This window comes from Trachinotus anak, unplaced genomic scaffold (genome assembly GCF_046630095.1).
Source record: "Trachinotus anak isolate AG129_WGS33_773 ecotype Australia unplaced genomic scaffold, CSIRO_AGI_Tana_v1 ptg000025l, whole genome shotgun sequence".
NCBI classification, from domain to species: domain Eukaryota; kingdom Metazoa; phylum Chordata; class Actinopteri; order Carangiformes; family Carangidae; genus Trachinotus; species Trachinotus anak.
This window is the reverse complement of record NW_027273876.1, coordinates 3,430,618-3,456,556: the sequence shown is the minus strand read 5'-3', so window position 1 is coordinate 3,456,556 and position 25,939 is coordinate 3,430,618. Positions and strand designations below refer to the sequence as shown.

The 25,939-nt window shown below is 44.3% G+C and overlaps 2 protein-coding genes across 3 annotated transcripts in view; one reads left to right on the top strand and one right to left on the bottom strand.

The window, feature by feature from the left end:
- The window catches only part of cdk5rap3 (CDK5 regulatory subunit associated protein 3), a 288,850-nt gene that overhangs the window by 81,270 nt on the left and 181,641 nt on the right, over positions 1–25,939 (top strand). The gene's annotated exons all lie outside the window — the stretch shown is intronic.
- myo1d (myosin 1D) overlaps positions 1–25,939 on the bottom strand; it is a 114,146-nt gene that overhangs the window by 86,036 nt on the left and 2,171 nt on the right. Inside the window, exons 4-5 of one of the 2 annotated variants that reach the window (XM_071463075.1) lie at positions 25,034–25,096; positions 19,667–20,298 (exon numbers count right to left, since the gene is read on the bottom strand). In XM_071463075.1, coding sequence (XP_071319176.1) covers positions 19,667–19,761 — 95 coding nt within the window. In that variant the 5' untranslated portion in view covers positions 19,762–20,298; positions 25,034–25,096. The remainder of the gene's footprint in view (positions 1–19,666; positions 20,299–25,033; positions 25,097–25,939) is intronic. The other variant, XM_071463076.1, reaches the window with a different exon arrangement.

The following is a 25,939-nucleotide window of genomic DNA, read 5'->3' as shown; positions in this document are numbered from 1 at the left end:
TATGTCACCATCATGACTCCAGAATAAGATACAACTCTCACTCATTAAAGGAATAGTCTGACATTTGTTAAATAGACTTATTGTGGTGAAGATGTAGATGAGATGGACACCACTCTCATGTCTGTACAGTAAGTTAGGAAAGAGGCATCAACCTCCTCATTTCAATCTCCACATCAGAACAAATGGGCGTGTTTCCAAAGCTCTCTCCAAAAGAAATCAGGGCATCACAGAATCAAAAAAAATTACATTACTATAAACTAAAAGAACAAAATCAACATACTTTAGAAGAGTGTAGTTGTTTCAAATTATTATTAAGTTATTGTCATCTAAAAATGGTACAATAAAACCTGTAGATTAAAACTAAAAGAGATGTAAATGCAGCTGAATGCAGAGTTTCTCTCAGGGTCAGCCAGGGACATCGTACAGAAGAAACCACGTTAATATGTAATCTCAAGAAAGTTTGTCAATAATAAAGGAATTCATTGTACTTTATAACAAGCCAAACATTAGCCATTTCTGAAATATTAACAGGCGACAAATACGACGATACTGACGTCATGTTTCCCATCTGTCCAGTTAATTCTGCTCTGACATCACTGTCAACAAGGAAGTGACTCCTAGGAACCAATAACGTGTCCAGGGTGAAGTCCTGCGTCACCTCTTTCCTTCCACCAGCAGCAGTCAGATGTGTCATGTGTGTGTGTCATTATGTTCTCTGTGTACACGACAGCATACGAAGACATTTTAGACAATAGCGTGCTTACAAGTGTGGGGAAGGCCCTTTCCTGTTTCAACATAACAAAGTCAGGTCCCTAAAGAAAGAGTGGTGTGGAAGATACAGCTTCACTAAATGACACCTTGTAATAATATGGTCTATGAGGAGCTGGGAAGATACTGGGAAGATACTGGAAAGATACCCACTCTGTGTTTCAGTTAAAGAGAATTATTGGCCTCTGGAGGAAGGTAGAGAAATTAAACTCTTGGATAATGTACAACTGTCTGCATAATTAGAATAACTCTGGTGTATATGTGTCACTATAGATTATTATTAAGCTTAATTATTATCAATTTAAGCCGGAGAAGCACCTGTCTTATAAAAACTACAAATACAGACAGGCTATTTGTAACTTCAGGTTTACTAATACCAGAATCCCAAGGTTACTGGAAGATATAAAAGGGCTGGATAGAAAAGTGACATTTAAAGCTACAGTATGTAACTTGTATCTAATATTTTTTAGTTGAAATTATCCAAAACACCTTAATGTGAAGAGGTGCTGCCAAAGGCCTCTCAGCTTGGCAGCAGTGAGAGTCAGACACTGCTTTCTAAAGTTTAGAAAAGTTCAGAAAAGGCCAAAATCAGAGATGGGAGCTCATGTCAACTACTCCTCTCACACCAAGGCTTCAGGCTAGCATTAGCTGCTGGAAGATGTCGGCTAACGAGCTCCTGGTTCTTGCATTAGCTGAGACGAGGATGCAGGTGCAGGGCTGGGTGGAGCATGACAGAGCAGGGAGAGGGAGGGGTGTGAGGAGCAGAGTCGAGCCTCGTGCTAACACTAGCTTGTCTTTCAGGACTTGCAAACTGCAGATTTAAATCATCCTTCTATTTGCTATCACAGTCAGATGGAAGAATGTTCTACCTTTGCCCCAGCTGGGTGCGGTCGTGCTGTATGTTTTATTTGTAATCCACAGAGCCCTGAACTCAACACCTTTGGGAGGAACTGGGCTGTGACCCAGACCTTATCACCAAACATCAGCACTGGACCTCACTAATGCTCCTGCAGCTGAACGGGAGCCAGGTTCTGAAATCTGGTGGAAAGCTTGAAGCCAGAAGAGTGGAGGCTGATGGATTAATGCCCATAGTTTTGAAACAGGATGTTGAACTATCACATGTGGGTGTAATGTTCAGGTGGCCACATACTTTTGTGTCTTGTTCTGCCTTTCTGTGCCCCCCTCTCTCTCTCTCTCACAGAATCTCTCTGTCTCTGCCCGAGGCCGCCTGCCTGACTTCCTTCCTCTCCAAAGAGGACCAGGATCCCAGTTTCCCTCCACAGAAGAATGATCTCTTTCTTCACAGCTGTTCCTCATAGGTCTATGTAAAGTATTTGTGATTGTGGGTTTGAAGCAATTTCAGAAGCTGCTGACAGACGCCTGTGACACATCAGTGTTTTCTAAACCTTGGCCTTTTTAATCCACTTTATCCTCTCTAAACTTTGAAATGGTCTTGGTAAAGCATTTGGGTACAAACTGATGATAAAAATAAAATGTTTCCAGTACAGACAAAAATAGACTTGAATTTGCAAAATATACAAAATGGAAGCAGTATTTAAAAAAAAAAAAGTTTCCAACAGATTAGATCTATCTTCCAGGGACAAGAGGTCATTTTCCCTGATGGTCATTTCACCACACACCAAGAGGAAAAAAAAACAAACAACAGAAGGACAGATTACTGTAAAAGACTGTGTAACAGCACATACTAGGATGAACTCATCCTTGTGTGTTCAGATTTGCATGCAAGTATTCACAGTGTATGTCAGGCTGTGCACAAACTGGCACAAAAGGGTGACAGTGACACAGGAGGCTCATGTGTCCTGGACAGGGTGGGACGACCAGCGCAGGGTGGAACAGAAAAGAAGCAAGAAGCAAGTTTCAGTGTAAAGTTAAATAAATTATAATGGAGGATTTTGCAAACTTTACTTTATTTTATAAATGATGTGACAGTGTATTAGAAAAACTTCCTACCCTGCAGCCAGGCAGCATCAGTCTCCATTTTTATGTCATATAAAAATCAAGTAGGAGCCCTCTTGAAATCAACTAATAAAACTAACTCAAATCACATCGCATTAGTTGATAATGTTGATTATGTTACACTAACAACAGGGATACACATTTGATTATTAATGAATTTAGCACATTGCAAGTTGCAAAACTACATGGAATCTAGAGCTGAATAAAATGAATTGACTGATTATTAATTATTAAAGTAACTTTTCATGTAAAAAACATTCCTCAGTGCAGTTATTGTGAGGATTTGCCTTTTTGCTTGTTATGTGACAATAAACTGAGTTTGGGTTCTGGATCAAAAGCAGGAAAAAAGAAGACATTTGGTGATTTAACTTCAGGTTTAGGAAATGAGCATTTTTAACTATTTTCTGCATTTACAGATCAAATAATTGATCCAGTAAATGACACAATTATCTGCAGATTATTCAATAATAAAAAAGTGATTGTTTGTTGCAGCCCTATCAATAACTGCATAAACAGAATGAAAAAAATAAATTGAAAGATCTCAGACCATTGTAGAAAATGAACTGCAAAAAATAGTCAGGGTCACTATAATCACTACAGTGTAAGCAGCTAAGCTAACATGCTAACACGCCGGCTCTTCCTCCCTCTTTGCTACAGAAAAAGACCCATTGTGCCCCCCCCCCTCCTCAGGCAGGAGGCTGCTGTGTGCCCGCTCCATTGTTCAGATGTCAATTGGAGGTCTTTGTCTGGGACGGGCCCCCCGTCTCCCTCTGCATGGGCCAACACAGCGAGCTGCCCACTCAATGCACATGTACAATGGCCTCTGGGGGATTGTCAACAATGGTTTACACGATGGGAGGGGTGCATCCGAGACCCCAGCTGGGTATGTATAGAGGGAAGGTGACGCTGTCTGCTCTCCATCATGAGTGGATTTACAGGTATTTACATAGTGGACACTGGGCCGGTTCCAAAGAGGAAATAACATGCGCACTGACTGGAGCTGCTGTGTAATACTGTTCAAATACATATAAAGATCATATTGAGTGATGCACAGACATTTTGCTATGTCTTCGATACCGAGGTGGCACTTTGGATACCTGCCTGTAGGATACCACTGTGTGTAATGCTGTAAATCATAAACATATCAGCCTGATAACACCTGATAACTACGAGTTATCAAGTATTTGATTCCACGGAACAACCAAAAACAGACATTAGCACCAGATTACATCTGGTTAACGAATGTCCAGAACATGTGCTATATACTGATGCACAGATCAGTTAGAAATGAAAGGAACCATATAAGGGAGTGATTTGATGAGTATGAAAATGACTCACAATCATAGACACACACTGAACACCTATAAGAGCTTTTATCAAAACACTAAATGAGGGACTATCTTTTCTAAGAAAGGTGTCCATCCCTCCAGTAGAGGATCTGGAGAATCCATGCTACAGAGCACAGACATTGTTCTGGAGCATCTTGCTAAGACATTTAATCTTGGTTTTTATTGTCAGAATTTGTGGAGTGATCATTAATGATCAATAAAGCTTAATAATAATGATTAATGATTAATAATATTTGTGAAATGCTTGATCAACAATTATTAAAAAACTTTTTTTTTTACAAGCGTTCAGATGATTTATAAATACCCAACTACAGTGAGATTGGATTAAATGAAACTTGAACGGCCTCTGAAGCCTGAAGTTGTCATTTGTGCAGTGCAGCTGAGTCGAGCTGATGAGGCCTGTGCTGTGTAAAACACACCAAACACACCTTAAACAGGGTGACAGGCAGGATGAGTTCTCATGACTTCTCCCAATAACTGTTACAGAGATAACACTTAGTCACTGTAAAATGAAAACTTTCAGTCACTTTTTATTCAAAGGGATTTCTGTATAAATATTATCATTGGGTGGGTCAGTGTGACACCGTGGTTTTCATTTTTCCCGCCCAATAGCAAAACATTACACGCAGGATAAACAAACCGCAACCAAACCATTCAATATTGTCATAATTCTTTGTGAAGCTGCACAGTTAAGACTGAGAAGAGAAGAGAAGAGAAGAGAAGAGAAGAGAAGAGAAGAGAAGAGAAGAGAATCAATCAGCTGGAGCGTGTCAACAAAGATATGAGAGTGATCCATCTGTTCCACTCTCATTTAGGAGGATTTAAACGACACAGTGCAGAGATTAGAAAACCTTATGAGCCATAACAGTCTCACAGAAAGACTATTTATAGGTGCACGGAAACTGAATCAGATTTAAATTTGGTAACATGGTCATCTGTCTGTTTGTTTTTTTAACATTCGGACTGAATTGTGCAGTGACTCATGTGGTTAGATAAAGGTTGAGATACGAGCCTAAGTTTGACAGTATGTGGAGATGGAAGGTTAACAGCAGATAAATCACAGGCGTGATAGTGCAACTCCCTCTGCATCATCTTCTGTGCTCCCCTTCATCTGTCTGTATCCAGCTGTGAAGGGAAGTGTATCTAAACTGCTCTGACCTGTAGCCTTGTGATCCCTTTCCAAAAGCACCCCTCCCAAGAGCTGCCAGGAAATGAGAGATAGAGACAGAGAGGGGAGGTGGATTCTGGATGAAGTGAGCGAGGGAGGAAGAAAGATCACACACAAAAATTGCGAGACCTGTGATGATGTGTGTTCAGGCTGACTCCCACTCAGGGATTTACCAGTATCTAATCACTGCTGTGATTATTGAGGCCAAAAACATCATGACTCATCAAACTTTCCTGAAATAAAAATATTACTGCTGCAATATAGTGAAATTACTTCACACCATCAGCACCTGTGTCTGAAAAAGGTTGGTCGGTTCTTCAAAGTTTGAAACTGTTGACTGAAAATTACTTTAAAAGCATCATCTGTGTCTCTTCTATGCACCTGTTCATCTTTTTTATTTTCCTCTGGGTGTTAATGGTTGTGAAAGAATCAATGATGCTGCACAGTGTCGATCACTTGTTCTCATTTTATTCATGACATGTCAAAGATCAGAACTTCATAAATTCATAAAGTAAAATTAATTAACTGAATACTAATTTTTTGGTCCTTTCACTGTCACAAAGTTTATGATCTGGCCCACCAAACTATAAGACTTGTTACCTGCTAGGTCAAAAAGCAGTAGATGTTAGAACATCTCACAAGCCTGTGTGCAAACCATCTCCACACCACTACTAACAAATACCAGCCAGAGATGAAGCTGATGCACAAAGAAGGCTGTAATGTATGCTCTTCTTTACTAAACATTACAACCCCACATAAACTACAGGCGCTCCAGTGGCTTTAGACCAAACAATTCTGGTGGTTGAGAAAATAATCTGCAGATTAATCAATAACAAAAATAATTGTTGGTTGCAGCCCTAATGGAAACCAACAGCTGCAGAGAATAGAAGAAAAATAGATTCAAAGAATGTTTTGTACAGCAAAAATAAAATGAGAGCTAAATCCTGCAAACACACTGACACTGTCCTGCAATTACAAAAGCAAAGTGACCCAGCAACAAACTTTCACATTGTACATACCTGACATGCTAATGCAAACTGCAAAGAATGAGCAGGCTCACTATAACTTCTATAGTAATATGCTAATATAATGCTAGCATAGACAGTCACGGGCGCAGTAGCTGGAGCCTGGTTCTCTGGTCCTGCTGTGCTTCGCTCTTTTATAGCTAATCAAAATAAAACTGCTGACAGAAGCAGGAGCTGTTCTGTGTGCACAGCTCTCTCTGCAAACCATCATCACAGTAATTATGGTATTAGAAATTGTTACCATCAGAAAGCTTCACTATGGTATTTAGTAAAACTGGTTCCAGTACATTTCTACTCCCTCCACCTCCCACTTTATCTCATTCAGACACACACACACACAAACACAGAGAGAGAGAGAGAGAGAGAGAGAGAGAGAGAGAGAGAGAGAGAGAGAGAAGCGGCTGTGCACTAATTTTAAAAAGTGACTTTAAAGGTTTGTTTTACACAAAAACACTCTGCCCTAAAAATACCTGAGGAACCCTAATGCCACACACACTGGTGCACAAACCAGCTGCGTGTACATACACACACTTGCACAAACAACACACTCCCTTCAGATGTGAATTACAGAGCAAAGCCAAGTACAACCACTGTCTCCAATCTTGTTTGGGTGGGTCTTTTTTATGGTTAGCTCGGGGAGGAGTGTGACCGATTTATGACATTTTCTCAACCCCCCCCTCCCCTCTCCCCTAAGAAAAGGAAAAACTGGAGAAAGGAATTAAGATGTAAATGTGACTCCAATAATGATGTGAAAATGCCACCCTGGGGCTGGACACACACGGTGTAATTACAACATTTTATATAATTGTCTGTCTCACATCTGTGGCAAAAATCTTAATCTTTCAGCAAAGAGAAAAATCCAGTAAGAGCCAAAATAAAAGTGATGAAGACCAATCAGCTGAGCAGTTCCAAAATGAAAAGTACTGTATGTTATGATGCAGATTTGTCCTAAAAAGGAGGCTTTCTAGGATAGCTGTCAGTTTATTTGGACTTAAATGCTACTTTTGTGTGTGTGTTATTGATTAAAAGTTGTAGTAAAGTAGTAAGAAATGTGTGTGTATACTGTGTCCTATATTGGGAGTGTATGGTGCAATCCGTGGCCTATATTGACGTGACCTGTGTCAGCACATGTTGTCATCATTACGTGTTCGAACTTCAGGGTCATTCTAGGAATTATGAAGGGTAGAGAGATAATCTGTGGCTGTTCCACTTTTATCTCTGGGTTCATTACCATCACTGCTCTTGTTTAGAGTAATAGCGGTATGCGTCAGGGCTTATCCCCGAGGCTGCTGGGTAACAGACATCTCCTCTTTAAAAACCTGGTTTTCTTATCGCTCGTCTCATCTGCACGGCTGCAGTCGGCTCTGATCTTCCCCAAATGATGCAGCGCTGATGATTCAGCAGATAAATTTTAAGGATGAACAAAAAAAGTTTTGTAAGTTTTAAGTTTGTTTTCAAGCCAAACATTTCCTGGTTCCAGCTTCTCAATCAATGTGAAGATTTGATGATAGTGATCTGGATGTATTTTGGTTTGGGTTTTGTTTACCATTTTCTGATGTTTGATAGACAACGAAGAAGAATTTAATTCAGGATAATAGAAATAATCATTATTTGCAGCCCTGATTCCCTGATTCTTTTAGATAAGCAGGTGCTTGGTGGTATTGTGTGGTTGAGGTTCATTCTGTTCTTTGTGTATGACACATTTAGCAGAACTTACACCAATATTATTTCCCAGTAATGTTTTTCTATGACTGTTTTTTGGGTATAATTGATTTATTCTCCGCCTTCTGCTGTTAAAAGGGGTCAAGAGCTCTCAGTCACAAAAAACAAACAAAACTCACTGAGGATAAGAAAGCTGAGCAGTGTCCTGACGCTGCTGGATTAGGCAGCTTGGCAGATGGATGCAATGATAAGTGATAAATGCTCTGAATGGATGAAGAGGAGAACAACAGTGATCTAACATCAGTTCTCAGCGATCATGACATTGACTTTAGGTCTGAAAGGCAAAACTGATCTAATACTTACTCTCACTCTCTCTCTCTCTCTCTCTCTCTGTGGGGGTTATCAAATAGTTCAGACCAGAGTCAGATGGTTGCATAAACAATGCCAAAGCAAACAGAACATAACTGTTAACCATCTGTCAGGATGATTCAATACTGCGATTAATATCATATCCTGAGAACTAATTACTACTGAGCTTTGCACCAAAGTTTTTCCACACCACAAGGCCAAAAGTATATGGACACCTTAAAAAGGTGATTTTGAACATCTGTTACTTAAACCATGAGCACGAATCTTCTGCTATAACAGCCTCCTTTTTTCTGGGGAGAATTTTCCACCATATTTTGAAACCTGGCTGCAGGGATTTGCTCCCATTCAGCCACAAGGGCATTAGTCCAGTCCAACACGGATGTTGCATGATGAGATCTGGCTCCCAGTCCGCATTCTAGATCATCCAAAAGGTGCTGGGTGGGGTTGAGGTCAGGGCTCTGTGCACGCCAGTTGAGTTGTTCCACAACAAACTGGGGAAACTATTTTGCATGGGGGGTGTAGTCATGTTGAAATCAACAAACAACAAACAAACTGTTGCTACAAAGTTGGATCACACCACTGTTGAAAACCTTTTCGCTTTAAGGCTCCTTCTCTACTTGCAACCATCTCTACACATTGTATCTGTCTATGAAATATGAACAGTTAAAGGTACAGGTAGATGAAAACAACATAGAAACATAGAACAGGTTAGCAAGTTAGTTATTGGCCCAGTGAGTTGGCCTTTTAGCAAATGTGGCTGTGACACACAGCTCATGGATGCAATTAAGGCCCTTAAACCTCCTATTCTGAGTCATAACTTAGTCAAATCTGAACACACAGACATGATGCACCTATTTTTGGACTAGTGCAACTTACACTTGTCCAAATGTCCATAAATCCACTTAGAATTCATAAACGCTTCTTACAGCTCCAGAACTTGCCTGAGAATCATCAGGTTTTTACATTTTCTTTAGTGTCAAAGAAATCCACAGACAGTTGTCTGTACTTCCATGGGTACTCTGCATAATGGAAGTGCTAATAGCTTATTCGGCTCAAGTTGTAGCCCACAATGCAAATCACTGAATCCTTAGCAACATTATACTTCCTGTTTATATCAACCAAAGTATTATAGGGGACATATACTGGAAAATAAATAAAATTGGGGCTAGTGGATAAAGAGGTAGACTGTTCATTCATCAACTTTCTATGAGAATGATTACTCATTAGTGTCCAGTAAAGGCCTAAGCTCCTCCAGGACAAGGTTGGTTGTTCTTAACCCCACCGGAAATAAGTCAGAAGTGCTCCACCTTTCTCTCCTCCACCACACTCTCATGTACAGTGTGACAGAGGCTTCCTTCACGGTCTCCAGCCGTCAGACATCTGGGCTCTGCATTAGGGGATTTTCCGCTGCTTTGTAAAGCCTGGTTAGTGCTAAACAGCAGCTCTCAGACTGTCTGTAGGAGACGCAGCTCATCAGCTCACAACACACCCACCCTCCTCCCTCGGGCCCACATTAATCTTCTCCCAAAATCAGGAGAGGTAGTTCCCCTGCTACCAGCACAGCCTGCCTCGAACAGGGCTGGAGCAGGGAGACAGATTATGTAACATTTTCACACAACACTTTTTATCATCTTCACACCCCAGATCAAAAAATACTCAATTGTGCGTTTCAAGAGTTTCACTAAAAAGATTTTACAAAAATGACAAAACTGTGATATTACATCATCTTTTTATCTCCTGATGACACAGGCTTCACTAAATCTTTTATTATCTAATGGCTCTGTTTTGAACACATGAGCAACGCTCTGTCCCACTTTCTTTTTTTTTTGCCCTGGAAGTCACATAATGTCATCAAATTAGACAGAGACACAGACAGAGAGCGAGAGGCAGATGTCTTATCTGTCAACACAACAAAAAGCCAAAACATGGCAGAATCAGACATGGACGATGCTGTTGATGTTACTGCAGCCAGCAAAACACACAGCCCACTGTACACACAACAAAATATCTTAGTGCACTCTGTAGCCACCTTCACCTTGAAGCAGACTGACCTACAAAAGTTGTAACAGAGCAACAAAACATGGACATGATTGATTTAAATACACGCTCTTGAAGAATAAATCATCTTTACACTGTGAAGTGGCTCCACTGGCAAAAAACATTTTGTGGATGATATTGTAAAATTACATTAATTTAGCACCATAGTAGATTCAAACAGGGTTGCTCCTGGACTCATATTATGATGATTCATCTTATTACAAAATAAAAGTCAAATGTGCAAATGAATGATTTCAAACTAGTTATGATTTAAAACTGATAAAATTACATCGGTTTTACATGTATGAAGACTTTTGTGTGATGTAATATATGCAACAGGACATTTAATGTATATAAGTGATATATGATTCTTCTTAAATTTTATATACTATGATTTGTTTGCTGCAAGATTTTTTTTTTTAAACAATCTATTGTTCTACCAATTATTTCATCAGAAAAAAAATCACAATCACAATTTATTAGAGCCCTAAAGTCCTGGATTCAAGATGCTTCTGGTGATATTCAGTTTTTTCTAGAGACGCTTGAATGTGACACTTTGATGTTGATAACCCACATGCATAAGTGCACCTTCAAGACTACTGATGTTCACTTGAGCAAGATGGTTTCTATGGTTACTGCATCTTTTTCTTTCCTATTTCACCAGCTATTTCACTGCTTAACACAGATGTCAGCGCCAGTCCAGATTCCACACTGCTCTATGATGAGGAGATAGAGATCAACTTCATGTGGATTTTAGACTTTTCATGGGCAATAATGGCAACAGGAAATTATTTACAAGTTACATCTGTTCTGCATGTACTCTGGAGGACTTAAAAAACAGTCCTCTTCAAGTGGCACCAAGAGTTCAACAAGCACACTCACAGACAAAGCCATAAGGCCACGCTTGAACAGTGCTCAGCAGCATGTGTTCCTCCCATTCACACTACAGGATGTTCTCACGAGGCTGGCAGGTCTGGATACTTAGGGGGAAATGGAAGCCATGTGTAAACAGCCAGGCTGCAAATCAGCTGGCTGACCCTCCTTTCTTTGCTGGCTGGGACTGCAGCCATCCACCACGCCCCTTTACACACACACTTATATACTGCCACTGAGCCATTAATATAACATGTACCTCCAGAATAAGAGGAGGAAGATTTCACTCTGATTGAATTTCCAAAATTCAATAAAAACCTTCTGGTGAAAACGGGAAAAGTGAAGGGAGGGGTCGTGGGGGGGGGGTCTTGGACCTGGCTTCGAGCCCGATACAGAACCTGTTTATGCTTTAACACACTTGCCAGCAGCGGCTGATGTAAAAATTACAGGGGACTCGGCAACCAATGAGGAATGACTTGAGAGAAAGAGAATGAGAAAAAAGAGAAAGGAGCCGATCCAAAAAGAACCAGACATTACTCAACTCGCTATTTCAGGAAAGTACTATGATTTCTATCGGGGCTAAAAGGAGGGCAGGGAAGAGCACAAAAACAGACAGATGGACAAAGAACAACAGCATGAATAGACAAAGGGGGAAAAAAGGACAGGGATCGAAAAAAATTGGATAATGAACTATGGAAGACTTGTTCCTCTCTAGACAGTGGTTGAACTAAAAAACTTAAACTGAAGTACCAACATGATGATGTAAAGATACTACACCCGAAGCAGAAGACCTGCATTTAAAGTGCAGTAAAAGTACATAAATATCGTCAGCAAAATGTGCCTAAAATATCAAAAATAAAAGTACTTATACTATTTATATTATTAAATAGTTGCTGCAGGGGGTGGAGGCAGTTTTACCTATTTTATATGCAGTTAGCGAGTTCCTTTTAGTTTAGTGGGCACCAAGATAAATCTAAAGTATTGTGAGCTGATTAATGGAAACGTCACAAACTTTTTCTGTTTACATATTACTCATCTTGTGTTTTATGCCTTTTTATGACCTGGTTCTGTGAGGAACAACAGCTCAGTCTGCCATATGTGTATTTTCATATCGATATGGTGCGAATGACAGTTAAAATGAAACCATCTGAGAGGTTTAAAGGGGAAATCAGCGTTTAGTGGAACTGCTACCAGGTCAGAGACATCCCCAACTAGAAACAACTTTTTTTTTTTAAGGGTTTTGAATCATATTTTATAAGTTTATCTTGTGCTTTTAATCTTAATTTGAAATGGAAGTAGCAGCTGCAGCTGTCTTATATATATATGGTGCAGTGAAAAGCACAATGTTTTCCTGTGAAATGTAGTAGGGTTGAAATGTAAAGCAGAGAACCAGTAACTGTACTTGGGCCCAGTCATTGAGTAAAAATGCTTAGTGACTTTCCACCAGTGTAGAGCTTGTTAAAGAGAAAAACTGTGCACTGAATAGAGGCAGTAAATAATCCAGCCCGGTGTGTATGACGCTGTGTGGCTGTGAAGTGATGCGAGGCGCTGGCTGTGAAAGTGAGTGAGCTGTTCCACCCCCACTGCGGCTCAGGGCACAGTTCCAACAGGTGGACAAGAGAACAATACAACACTGTAGGAAGCAGAGGATGACATCACAGCGGCCTCGGACACACAAATGTACACAAAGGAAAAACACCCATATGGTCACAACCCCCCCCACACACACACACACACACACACACACACACACACACACACACACACACACACACACACACATCAGTCGTCTGAGTCACACGCATCATTAGGGATTTCCAAACACAGCGCCATGCAAGCTGATTCCTGAAAACGTAACCCTCATCACATCAGTGAATGAGGTTCACAGAGGAGATAAGAATGCCGCATGAATGCATCATGCCTCGTGTGTGTGTGTGTCTCGGAGAACAAGGCTCCTGGGAAGTTGTGTCTGGGGGTAATGTTGCAGACAGAGGAGGTGGTTACTTCTTAAATCATGAGCCAGGCAGCTTTAATGTGACGCCTCCCACCATCAAATCAGACGGGGTGAAAATTACTCTTTCAAGATGATTATTTTAAATCCCAAAACATAACAAATATATACAAAACAACCAGAGCTGCACAGAGAGAGCCAATAATTTCCTCACTGATAAACAAAGTCTTCAAGACCATTAAAGTGACCTGATCTGACCTCAGTCCTCCACACGAATTAAACCCCAGTGTTGGGTACAATATGATCATTTTAAATACCAGCGGCAATACAAGACCTGCATTTTCATACTGATACCAAAACCTGTTTTATTCTCATTTTAAACATTTTGTATTACCTAGCTTTACAAAAACATTAGCGAAACCATGGTGCCTACATTACCAACAATGCAACTCAGCAACAGTCAGTTTGGTCAGATATTCAGGAGTGTTGTGCTAGTAGGGGCTAATGTAGCCTCTAGTCGCTAGCTTCAAGCTAGCATCAAGAAGATGAGCGGGCTACCGAGGTTTAGTAAGATCACTTCTTTCTGTCGTTCAATCTCCAGATTTTCAGATTTGTAGTCTTGATTCCCAACCAATGCTGACTCAAGTGACATCATTTGAGGTAACAGCCTCCTCTGGAGCCACATGCATGCAGCAGTGCGAACAACTCCGCTTCACCAAAGTGTCCCCAAACTTGTGACAGTGTTGTCTCAACAAAATCAGCTGTACAAGAACATTGCCTCAATGAGAGTCTAAAATTAGCAAAGTTACGATGTCACCACAGGCTCCACTTAGCAGTCGTTCTGGTGCTCTTAAGCCAACATGCAGACAATGCTAAGATTATTTTGACTAAGATCATGTAATATGATCAAAAGCCCCAGGAAAGCCACTAAACGGACCTTGAAAGTTACGTTTAGATCAGAAAATGTCATCAAAGAAGTAAACAACAATCAACAGAGTAAACAATCTGACCAAGTGTTTATTGCCAATTTACGACACTTGACACCAACCGTCAGTACTCTGAACTCTACAAAGTGATGGATGGGATTTAACCCAAAGGCATGAACAGTATCAATGTGTAACTTTGTCTCTGTGTTTGTTAGAGCTGACTGCAGTGCCGTCTTTGCTTTGTCTTCATTTCTTGTTTTGGTGAACCAAAGGCAATTTCCAATACGAGACGATAAATATCCAAAATATTCTACGAACATACTGTGCATATATAAACATATATGTATGTAACACACGCATATTACATAGCATAGGAGGAATTCGTTTATAAGACAAAATGCTGAAAGGCAGTGGCCAGATGAAGTGGCAAGAAACTATGACACAAGTTTCAAAAAAAGAGTAAATCTGGTTTTGGAAGCACTGTGAGCTTGTGCTAAAACAGCCTGCTCCCGACCCCGCCTGCCAACTCAGGCAGTCCACAAATGAGACGTCTCTGAGAGCTGGTGAACTTATTTTAGAGGGGAATAAAGCTACACAAGCACAGCCCCTGTTTATGTAAGGATGGTAATGTGTTTCAGATTACAGACGGTTGTATGGAAATTCTTGTGGCGAGACTGGACTTTTCGCTGGTGGATTGCAGGCGAGCGGGCCTACGAGGCATTTCTCTAAGAGCCTTCTATGAATCCGGCAGTTCGTGGGAGACTCTTATTTGTCATGATTAGCAAGAAATCTCCTGGGACTGTCAGGCCGGGGCCCTGAAGCAGCACTTGTGTAAGGAGTTTTCATGAAGTTTTGACTAATAAAACATAAAAGAAGCATACTGTGTTAGCACAGCTGGCCTATCACCTGCCTCAGATCCTGCACCTTTAAGCCTATGATTATAATTGATATTGTGCTGGTCTTGGTGAGAGCTGGAGCTACTAGACAAATGAGCAGGAAGCTAACAGCCTATCTTAGCATTCATCTATAAATATTTCTCTTCCAGTCAGTGACCACCACTACAGGGGAAAAACTTTAATAAGCGGGTTGGGATTAAATATTCTTAGAGACATCTGCTGCACACTATCACCCATTTTTATCCTTGCTGCAGGGTACGGACATGTCGGCTGGGACTGTGTGTTCTGCACATGGACTTTGGTTTCATTACTGAGGAATGAACAAGGCATGAAAAAAGCAAATAAGTCAGATCTGGCTAAGGAGAGAAGGTTTCCGTGCCTGATGCCAGTACCTCTGACTTTACCATTTCACCAGAAAGAGAGACTTATTTACTGAGCCATATGTCACAGGAAGTGTGGCCCTTGGAGGTGGGTTTCTTTACCTAGAAAGCTCCACCACATGGGTACTTTGATCCCTTTGTTTACTCTGCAGGAGAAACAGAAAACGAGGGAAGCTGTCCCTCGCTGCACCACACCTCTTCTAGTCTACCTGCAGTGAGAGCACTTGCAACAGGAGAGCCATTGTTCAATTACTTGACAAGTCATTTTATGGTCAAAATCAAGGACACACCAGAGATAGAGTGACAAAGTTAACTCTGAAGGATGGGACTGTGAGTTATGCAACTCAGACTGCATGTGCGTATGCTACCTGAGAGTAAAAATCTCCTCAGTTTTGAATCTCAAATAAATATATATTTATGTCCCGTCTGCACATGAGATTCCCAGCGAGGTTTGGAAGAGAAGCTGCAGGAAACAATGAAATGTGAGCAGCAAAGGCAGGGGAAATACCAGCTTTCCTGCTTCGCTCTCCTGCCTCATACTATTGGAGACTTCCTGTTCAAAGCCCTTTTTAACTGCCCGACGATGGGGTTCAAAGGTCAAATCACTCGGAGCAGTTCATACAGTCAAACAAACAGGAGCTTTCAGATTTTCAGCACATTCTAGAGATATAAATCCTGAAAGCTCTGCTCTCTGGAAAAACAGAAAGAAGGCACCGTCCTGAGCTGAGAATATTTCACCTCTGGTTGAACAGACAGTGGCGTTTGCCTCATCTGAGCAATTCAGACTGTTATGTACCAAGCTGAGTTTCAAATAGTGCACATAACTGGGAACTGATTGTTTTGCAATGAAATACAGTATGACCCCCACATGTCACGTACTCCATTGAAATTAAAACAAACAACCCTGTGAAGCTCGGACCCTGTCATGTCACTCTTGACCTATTTTTCATTCATCTGCACAAAAACAAACTTAAAAAAAAGAAGTCAGTTTACATGGTGTACTGCTTGTCAGTTTTGTGATCTGGAATATCAGACGCCCATTTGGGAGAAGAATTTTAAAAATCCGCCCATAATTATTTGGGTAACACACGGCAGTTTTGCAGGAATGTTTCTTTTCCTGGATTCCTAGAGACAGACAAAACAATGCTGCCTTATAAAGACAGTGAGCAGCAGTAAAACTGAGCCTGGCTGGTGGGATATGTACACATACTGTAAGCTTAAACCCACAGCTTACAGAGAACCTTCACTCAGTCTCTCATATATCATTATTTTTATTTTATCTTCATTTATTTAGACAGTCCTCTGTATAGTATGCATGACTTGTTGCATCCCTGTGGGCATCAATTAAACATCAATTTATAGAATAAGGGCAATCACAGTTTAAAATAATGTATTTTGATATTATAATTCCCCTCCCATCTGCAATCCACTGTATTTTCCTGTCATGAGTCATTTTTTATCACATATCAGACGATTCTCCTACATAAACACACGTTGGTCCAGTGGGCTGTGCCGCACAGTTTCTGCTCCGTGGAGTCTTATCTGCTGATTGGTCAATTCAGGCAAAATTCCCAAGACCCTGCAGGAATTTGGCTTGAACATTTATCCTACCAGACATCTCCACAGAGAGACTGGGCATCTGCTGGGCTCTATTTAGAGACTGGGAGGCTTCTCTGGAACAGGACACACAGTTCAATCTCAAGTCAAACAAAGTAAATGTCAACTTGAACAACCATGTCTGGCCACAATGAATGAGAACAAACAATCTTTTCCAAATCACGCCTCACATGCAGTCGCTGGGAGTCTTGATAACCTGCTCGACATGGCAGGCGTTTAATGACACAAGTAGAAATCCCCAGCACAGCAGTGTAATTCAGCGGGTTGCTAGCCAAAGTCGGGCACCGGGGGAGGCACTAAATGAGGGTTGGCCCCACACCAAAGCTCGGCTTTTGACCCACTTCAAATAAAAATATTTGGGGATTTTCACAAGTTCTGGAAGAGTGAACAATGTGTGCTTCTCAAAGAGCAAGCCTGATGAAACGCTCCTCTGGAACGTGTAAAGATTTTCAAATAAATTAATTGTGTTAAGTGGCTTTGGTGTGTTCATTATGCCAGACAATTAACGGTGAAGCCCAGGAGAGATGTGCAGACGTGCTCCAGCCCTACTTGTTTTGTCTAACTGTAACAGGAACATTTTTCCTCCATGCCTCCTGCCCTCTGCATCCCTCGAGTGGTTGTCTCCTGCTCAGGGAAACACACTCACACACGCATGCATGCATGCAGCCTCAGACTACGGGAAAAGGAGCAAAAAGGAAGCACTCCTAGCTGGTCACACCCTTCACAAATAACAATCTGCACACGCCATCTCCGGACCGAGATGTCTAGCTGGAGGGAAAACAAACAGACAGAAAATGGGACACAGAGTTGGGAAAATGAGGCCTGGTGCTGTCTGGGTGCTCTCAGGTCCTGTTGCCTTGCTGCCAGAGCTACTGTTCACACCACAGCTTATTTAATTGAAAAGGCATGGCTATAAAAACACTGTTATCCAGAGCTGCCTTGTTCTCTATGCACACTTGTGCACCTGGCTCTCTATCCTACTTAGACTTCTCAGCTTCACATCTGCAACTAACTGCGATTTGAATGATCAATTTATCTGCTGATCACTTTCTTGTTTGGTCTAAGAAACAAAAGAAATCAGTAAAAAAAAAAAAAAAAAAAGGCATTTACATTTCCAACCATGAATAAAACCAACACAAGAGATCACAACAGACATTTAAAGCAGAATAAAGCATCAAAAGTTCATGAGTGTGGCACTGCTGAAACAAATGATAGAGAGGCAGAAGAGCAGTTTCAATCAGGACCGAGTGGCTCTTGAAATCACCCTTACATTTGCTTATAACTTGCTTACACTGGCTTATCACAAGGGGATAAAAATACAGATCATCTTCATTCATCACCTCTGAGTTCAGAAAAATGAATCAAGCACTTTGATGATGAGGACACTCCCTCTGGTAAGTAAGCTCTGCGGCTCGCTCTGCTTGGCCATAGAAGGGAAACCATGCAGCCCAGCAGGAGAAACCTCTCCAACCTGCATCTTTAATCCTCCAAATATTTATTCTACTAGTCATTACTGGCAGTGTGTGTAACATACTGCACAGGGGCTGGCTTGAAAATTGAATTTATCCCACTGCTTGCATTAGTGGGAAATAAAAAATTAAAAAAAAAGAACTGATTAAGTTTTACAACTACAGTATGCCAGCCTGCATGGGCTTACAAGACACCGCAAACTAATATAAACCAGATCCAAAACGGCCCAAAAATAAAGAAGAGCAATTCACATCACTTCCATAAGTGCATTTTCAAACCTTTACGTCACCAGCTGTTTTCTATGCATATATGTCATTAAATCTGGTTCTGAATGGATATTTTCACTTGGACAAAAGCTTATTTTTGTGGTGTGATGATTACAACATAACTTATTTCTGTTGTTTTCTGATCTATCATCTGCCATTGTGCTGGTAAACACCTGCAGACGCATCATGTGAACATACAGGTCAAATATTTTGAGTTTTCTACTGTGGAAAGCTGCAGCATTGATCTCCTTCTCACACCTAAGCAGAACTGCTGGCAACCACCGAGTCCTGCCCAGTAAAAGCTCTAAAACTGCCATCAGGGATCAGTTTGCACTTTCATCACAGATGGCAGAGGTGAGGAGAGGAGAAGGGGCCACAGCCCCTCTGGAAGGTAACGCAACCCCACACTCCTCTCTTCATTCACAAAGCATGCCTGACATCATGCTGGACACCGGGCCACTGACAACACAGCTGATAGAAACCGGTCTGCAAGAGGATCTGGTCAAACAGTGCAACTTGCGCGGAGTGTGTGCGCGTCTGCGGCTTGGGTGGAGCCTCTCACTGCATATTTTACACCGAAATACCTGTTTGATCGAAAGGAGGTGTGAAAAGGAAAGTGCGCTGTTTACACTGTGGCTCATCATGGCAACAGCTGTCATACAAAAGGCTGGTTGTTGCTCCTCAACCCGGAGAGATGTCACATGTGGGTGAAGCGACAACATGTGCACAAGTTACATTCACTCATTCATATTCAAACAGGGGCTAAGGCTGAACAACACAAGGCAGCACCTGTTGAACTTCCGGCTATAATGATGCTGTGAATGCGTCCTCAGACCTTGAGGCGCACACACTCACTCTCTCCTGAGCATGGGTGCTTATGGAGCCTGCCAGTGGATTTACAGAGGTGAATGACCGCCGCAGGGCCGGCTTACCTGAGTTTGAGGTTCGCCATGAACTCCTCCATAGACACGTTGTCCAAAAGCACAAAATCTGCTTTTCCAAACTCCAGGCTCTCATGCTCTGCCATGTTTCTTCGCCTTGATTCTCACTGAAGTTGGTGGAAATATTTTTTTTTTTTTTTAAGTATATATTAACGACTTGCTTTGAAGTGCCGACAAAAGGTGAACATTGGCGGGCTCCGCCGGGCACCTCCCTCCTCAGTGGACCGCGGGGTGCTCGATGCGCATTTTCATCCGTGCCATAAAAGTCAAATTCTAATTTCAGTCATGTTTAATTAAGGTCGAAAACGGTTATTAAAAAAAAACAAAAAAAACCCTGTAGATATAAACAGAGAGAGGAAATGCCCGTGAAAGCGTTGAAGCCCTGTTAGGAGTCCGGCTTTTCAATTAGAAATCGCAGAATATCACAAAATATCCTCATGTCCATACAAAGTTTCCTCCCTGCGCCAGAGGATCCGCGTCCCGCTGCGCCAGCTCCAGCTCGGTCCGCTGCCCCGCAGCTCCTCTCCGGCTGGCCGCACCGACCATCCGCCAATAGGATTGAAGCCTCCTCACTAATCCCCGCCCCCCCCCCGCTCTGCGGAGAGGTGTGGGTCAGACTGGCCCTGTGTGTAAGTTGAAAAGCATTACAACTATTTCTGAAGACCACTGCTCCGCTGTTTCTGAGACATATTTCAGCGATGACGAGGCCACCTCTAAGTTGTAAAACACTCGGAGGGAAACCATAATGTTTGGGCCAGACTTTTATGATGCCCTCTGTTACCATAAAAGGAAAAATTAAGTCTGTCATTTTTTTTTTCCAGTGGTATATGAATGGAAAGTACAGTTGTGACAGAGGCTGTATTATTCCACTGACTCTGAACTGTTATGATTTGTAAATAAATCCCCTCCTTTGATCTGATCTGGCCATGTTGAGTCTGAATGAGGCCTCGTTTTCAAACGCTCCTGTTTCAAGGAGCTGAACACAGGAACAATTCTCCACCAGGGTTACACTGATGTCAGTCCGCCACCTAGTGTCAAACACAGGCAAATGCCTTTTCACGTCATTCATGAAAACAAAATTCTGTTATGTCCAATTTGTCTCAACTGCAAAGTTAGAACAGTAACACAAGACAAAAGAGCCTTGTTAATTCATTCCTTCATTTAGTTTAGATAATAATCAGAATTTTTGAAGCAGCAAAATATTTCCAAAAATGTAAGAATGAAACTTTGTGGTACCTGCGCAGTAAGCCAGGTGCAGGTGATGATGCCGTCAAAATAGCTACAGGCAAAAAGCTAAAGAAATCAAATCAACATATAAAGGATTTCATATAACACCAGTGTAGATAAGAGTCTGAAACAAAATTTAGACCATAATTTAGGGAGATAAAATCTTATGTGCAGTTTCCTTGTCTTTGGCAGATCCAATGTTTTGTTGGGGTACTCTTGGTATTAGTATGAGATGCTATGGAGCAATGATGCACCTGAAAATATGGCACTTTACCCAGAATATCTTTTAAATTAAGCATTCATTGCTCAATTTTTAAACAGCAGTAGGTTGATTTTCCAAGCTCCAAATCTTCAAAAATAAAACTGTGTCAAGCAAAACCTGAGTTTGTCACCTGACTTTGTAAGTAATTGGTTTTAATTTAATATAAATATCTTTATACGCTTGGTGTGACAGAAGCTCAGCACAAATCTGTCTGTGCTGAACAACATCTGGGAAAACATTAGTTGCATAATGTATGAATTTTTACGTTCCATCTGCCTTCTAGCTTTGAAACATCAGTGAACAAAGCTCATACTCACAGAATGCTAAGAGTTGTTTACTACTTTATTACATTTTTAAGTTCCCATTCTGTTGTTTGCATGAAGACTCTCTTTGATCAGTGTACTCTGTTTAAATAAGATGTTTTGGCAATGACATGGCTGTGTTTCTATTCAGTGATAATGCACTGAATGTTGGTAAACCATTAATCATCAGATTAGCAATTATAAAGTGCGCGAGGCTGGACAGCCCGACCCCCAGGCGGCCCTGCGCCCAGCCATCGGGCTCGTTCAGCCTCGCGCGAGGCTGGACAGCCCGACCCCCAGGCGGCCCTGCGCCCAGCCATCGGGCTCGTTCAGCCTCGCGCGAGGCTGGACAGCCCGACCCCCAGGCGGCCCTGCGCCCAGCCATCGGGCTCGTTCAGCCTCGCGCGAGGCTGGACAGCCCGACCCCCAGGCGGCCCTGCGCCCAGCCATCGGGCTCGTTCAGCCTCGCGCGAGGCTGGACAGCCCGACCCCCAGGCGGCCCTGCGCCCAGCCATCGGGCTCGTTCAGCCTCGCGCGAGGCTGGACAGCCCGACCCCCAGGCGGCCCTGCGCCCAGCCATCGGGCTCGTTCAGCCTCGCGCGAGGCTGGACAGCCCGACCCCCAGGCGGCCCTGCGCCCAGCCATCGGGCTCGTTCAGCCTCGCGCGAGGCTGGACAGCCCGACCCCCAGGCGGCCCTGCGCCCAGCCATCGGGCTCGTTCAGCCTCGCGCGAGGCTGGACAGCCCGACCCCCAGGCGGCCCTGCGCCCAGCCATCGGGCTCGTTCAGCCTCGCGCGAGGCTGGACAGCCCGACCCCCAGGCGGCCCTGCGCCCAGCCATCGGGCTCGTTCAGCCTCGCGCGAGGCTGGACAGCCCGACCCCCAGGCGGCCCTGCGCCCAGCCATCGGGCTCGTTCAGCCTCGCGCGAGGCTGGACAGCCCGACCCCCAGGCGGCCCTGCGCCCAGCCATCGGGCTCGTTCAGCCTCGCGCGAGGCTGGACAGCCCGACCCCCAGGCGGCCCTGCGCCCAGCCATCGGGCTCGTTCAGCCTCGCGCGAGGCTGGACAGCCCGACCCCCAGGCGGCCCTGCGCCCAGCCATCGGGCTCGTTCAGCCTCGCGCGAGGCTGGACAGCCCGACCCCCAGGCGGCCCTGCGCCCAGCCATCGGGCTCGTTCAGCCTCGCGCGAGGCTGGACAGCCCGACCCCCAGGCGGCCCTGCGCCCAGCCATCGGGCTCGTTCAGCCTCGCGCGAGGCTGGACAGCCCGACCCCCAGGCGGCCCTGCGCCCAGCCATCGGGCTCGTTCAGCCTCGCGCGAGGCTGGACAGCCCGACCCCCAGGCGGCCCTGCGCCCAGCCATCGGGCTCGTTCAGCCTCGCGCGAGGCTGGACAGCCCGACCCCCAGGCGGCCCTGCGCCCAGCCATCGGGCTCGTTCAGCCTCGCGCGAGGCTGGACAGCCCGACCCCCAGGCGGCCCTGCGCCCAGCCATCGGGCTCGTTCAGCCTCGCGCGAGGCTGGACAGCCCGACCCCCAGGCGGCCCTGCGCCCAGCCATCGGGCTCGTTCAGCCTCGCGCGAGGCTGGACAGCCCGACCCCCAGGCGGCCCTGCGCCCAGCCATCGGGCTCGTTCAGCCTCGCGCGAGGCTGGACAGCCCGACCCCCAGGCGGCCCTGCGCCCAGCCATCGGGCTCGTTCAGCCTCGCGCGAGGCTGGACAGCCCGACCCCCAGGCGGCCCTGCGCCCAGCCATCGGGCTCGTTCAGCCTCGCGCGAGGCTGGACAGCCCGACCCCCAGGCGGCCCTGCGCCCAGCCATCGGGCTCGTTCAGCCTCGCGCGAGGCTGGACAGCCCGACCCCCAGGCGGCCCTGCGCCCAGCCATCGGGCTCGTTCAGCCTCGCGCGAGGCTGGACAGCCCGACCCCCAGGCGGCCCTGCGCCCAGCCATCGGGCTCGTTCAGCCTCGCGCGAGGCTGGACAGCCCGACCCCCAGGCGGCCCTGCGCCCAGCCATCGGGCTCGTTCAGCCTCGCGCGAGGCTGGACAGCCCGACCCCCAGGCGGCCCTGCGCCCAGCCATCGGGCTCGTTCAGCCTCGCGCGAGGCTGGACAGCCCGACCCCCAGGCGGCCCTGCGCCCAGCCATCGGGCTCGTTCAGCCTCGCGCGAGGCTGGACAGCCCGACCCCCAGGCGGCCCTGCGCCCAGCCATCGGGCTCGTTCAGCCTCGCGCGAGGCTGGACAGCCCGACCCCCAGGCGGCCCTGCGCCCAGCCATCGGGCTCGTTCAGCCTCGCGCGAGGCTGGACAGCCCGACCCCCAGGCGGCCCTGCGCCCAGCCATCGGGCTCGTTCAGCCTCGCGCGAGGCTGGACAGCCCGACCCCCAGGCGGCCCTGCGCCCAGCCATCGGGCTCGTTCAGCCTCGCGCGAGGCTGGACAGCCCGACCCCCAGGCGGCCCTGCGCCCAGCCATCGGGCTCGTTCAGCCTCGCGCGAGACTTACTCCCCCGACTTACTCCCCCGACTTACTCCCCCGACTTACTCCCCCGACTTACTCCCCCGACTTACTCCCCCGACTTACTCCCCCGACTTACTCCCCCGACTTACTCCCCCGACTTACTCCCCCGACTTACTCCCCCGACTTACTCCCCCGACTTACTCCCCCGACTTACTCCCCCGACTTACTCCCCCGACTTACTCCCCCGACTTACTCCCCCGACTTACTCCCCCGACTTACTCCCCCGACTTACTCCCCCGACTTACTCCCCCGACTTACTCCCCCGACTTACTCCCCCGACTTACTCCCCCGACTTACTCCCCCGACTTACTCCCCCGACTTACTCCCCCGACTTACTCCCCCGACTTACTCCCCCGACTTACTCCCCCGACTTACTCCCCCGACTTACTCCCCCGACACCTATATAGGCTGAAATTAGGGTCCAAATGATTTTGAGCTTGTAAAGTAATGTTTACAAATAATTCCAAAAGTTGTATTTGTAAATCAAACTTCGTAAATCTGTAAAATAAAACTGCAGGAGAAATGGAAGTTTGTGCATGTGAAAAAAAAAATTTATCCTTTGACAAAGACATTTGTATTTGCTCCAAAGACAGACTCTCTGAATAAAACTACACAAATGGTCAGTGGTGAGGGTTTCACACATAAAAGAAATGCTTTTGTAAATGTCTGTGTACAGATAAAAAGCTGAAAACTGTAAAACTCAGCAGGTCACACACAGCAGAGTTTCACAGCTTCCTGCTCTATATCAGCACAGTTGTTGACAAAACCATTTATTTATTTAGTGTTTTTTAACCTCAACACTGATCATTTGTTCATAGTTTTGAGTCACAAAGTCTTTTTTTGTAACAAATACAAATGTCTTTGTCAAAAGGACAAAATTATTTTCCCATGCACAGACTTGACTTTCTCATACAGATTCATTTCACAGGTTTACAAAGGTTGATTTACAACTACAAACGTTGGAATTATTTGTGAACATCACTTCACAAGTTCAAAATCATTTGGACCCTAATTTGAGCCTATATCGGTATGGGGTGGAGTCATGAATATGACTTACCATTTTTGCTGGTTGTGGAGGACGACAAGGTGTGGTACTGGCCCCAGTTGGATTCCTTCATCCCTATGAAAACATACAATGGTACTGTATTAAATAAAATGACTTTCCATTGCAGGGCAAAGTTGTAGATAAAGTGGTATTTTACACCTTGTAGAGTCTTCGTCAGTAAAGTGATAAATCAAACAGAGTTGTTACTGAGTAGTTCCTCATTAATTCATCATTATATCATCAAATAAGTTCCTTAACAACCAATCAGAGACAGCAAGTTTCCAAACAAGTATATTAATTGTCATCACTAATTTATCAAAAAAACCAACATGGATGTGATTACAAATATGAATACTTGTGTTGAAACTTGCCATCTCTATTCGTTGTGAAGTAATTCATTGTGATATAATGACGAAGTAATGAGGAGCTGCTCTGTAACATCTGTTTGATGCATCACTTTGCTCACCAAAGCTATGCAAGCTGTAAAAAAAAAAAAAAAAAAAAAAGTTCCCTTTAGTTTACAACATAGTTCTGTTCTAATGTGTTGTAAATTACCCTCTAAGAACATAATTCTAGTTTTGTGTAATTTGATACCAAGTACAGCTTGTTATGTCTTATTAGTGTACAGTGAAAAGTGCAAATAAGATTTGCATTTGTAAAAAGAAAAACTGAACTGAAAAATAAAAACTGAGCAACTGATATCAGTGGTGAGGTAACGCAAAGACACTGTGGACGACGGTGCTTTTGCCAAATCTGTGAGCAGATGCAGAGCAGCAAACTGTGGAACTTGATGCTCAAAATTCCTTCACAGTGTACGACCCTGAGGTTACAAGTACAATTTTGACTCCATCCTTACACTTTAAAAATGATTGGACAAAGACAGTCCAATCACAAAGCAGATTCCACTCAGAGGGCAGG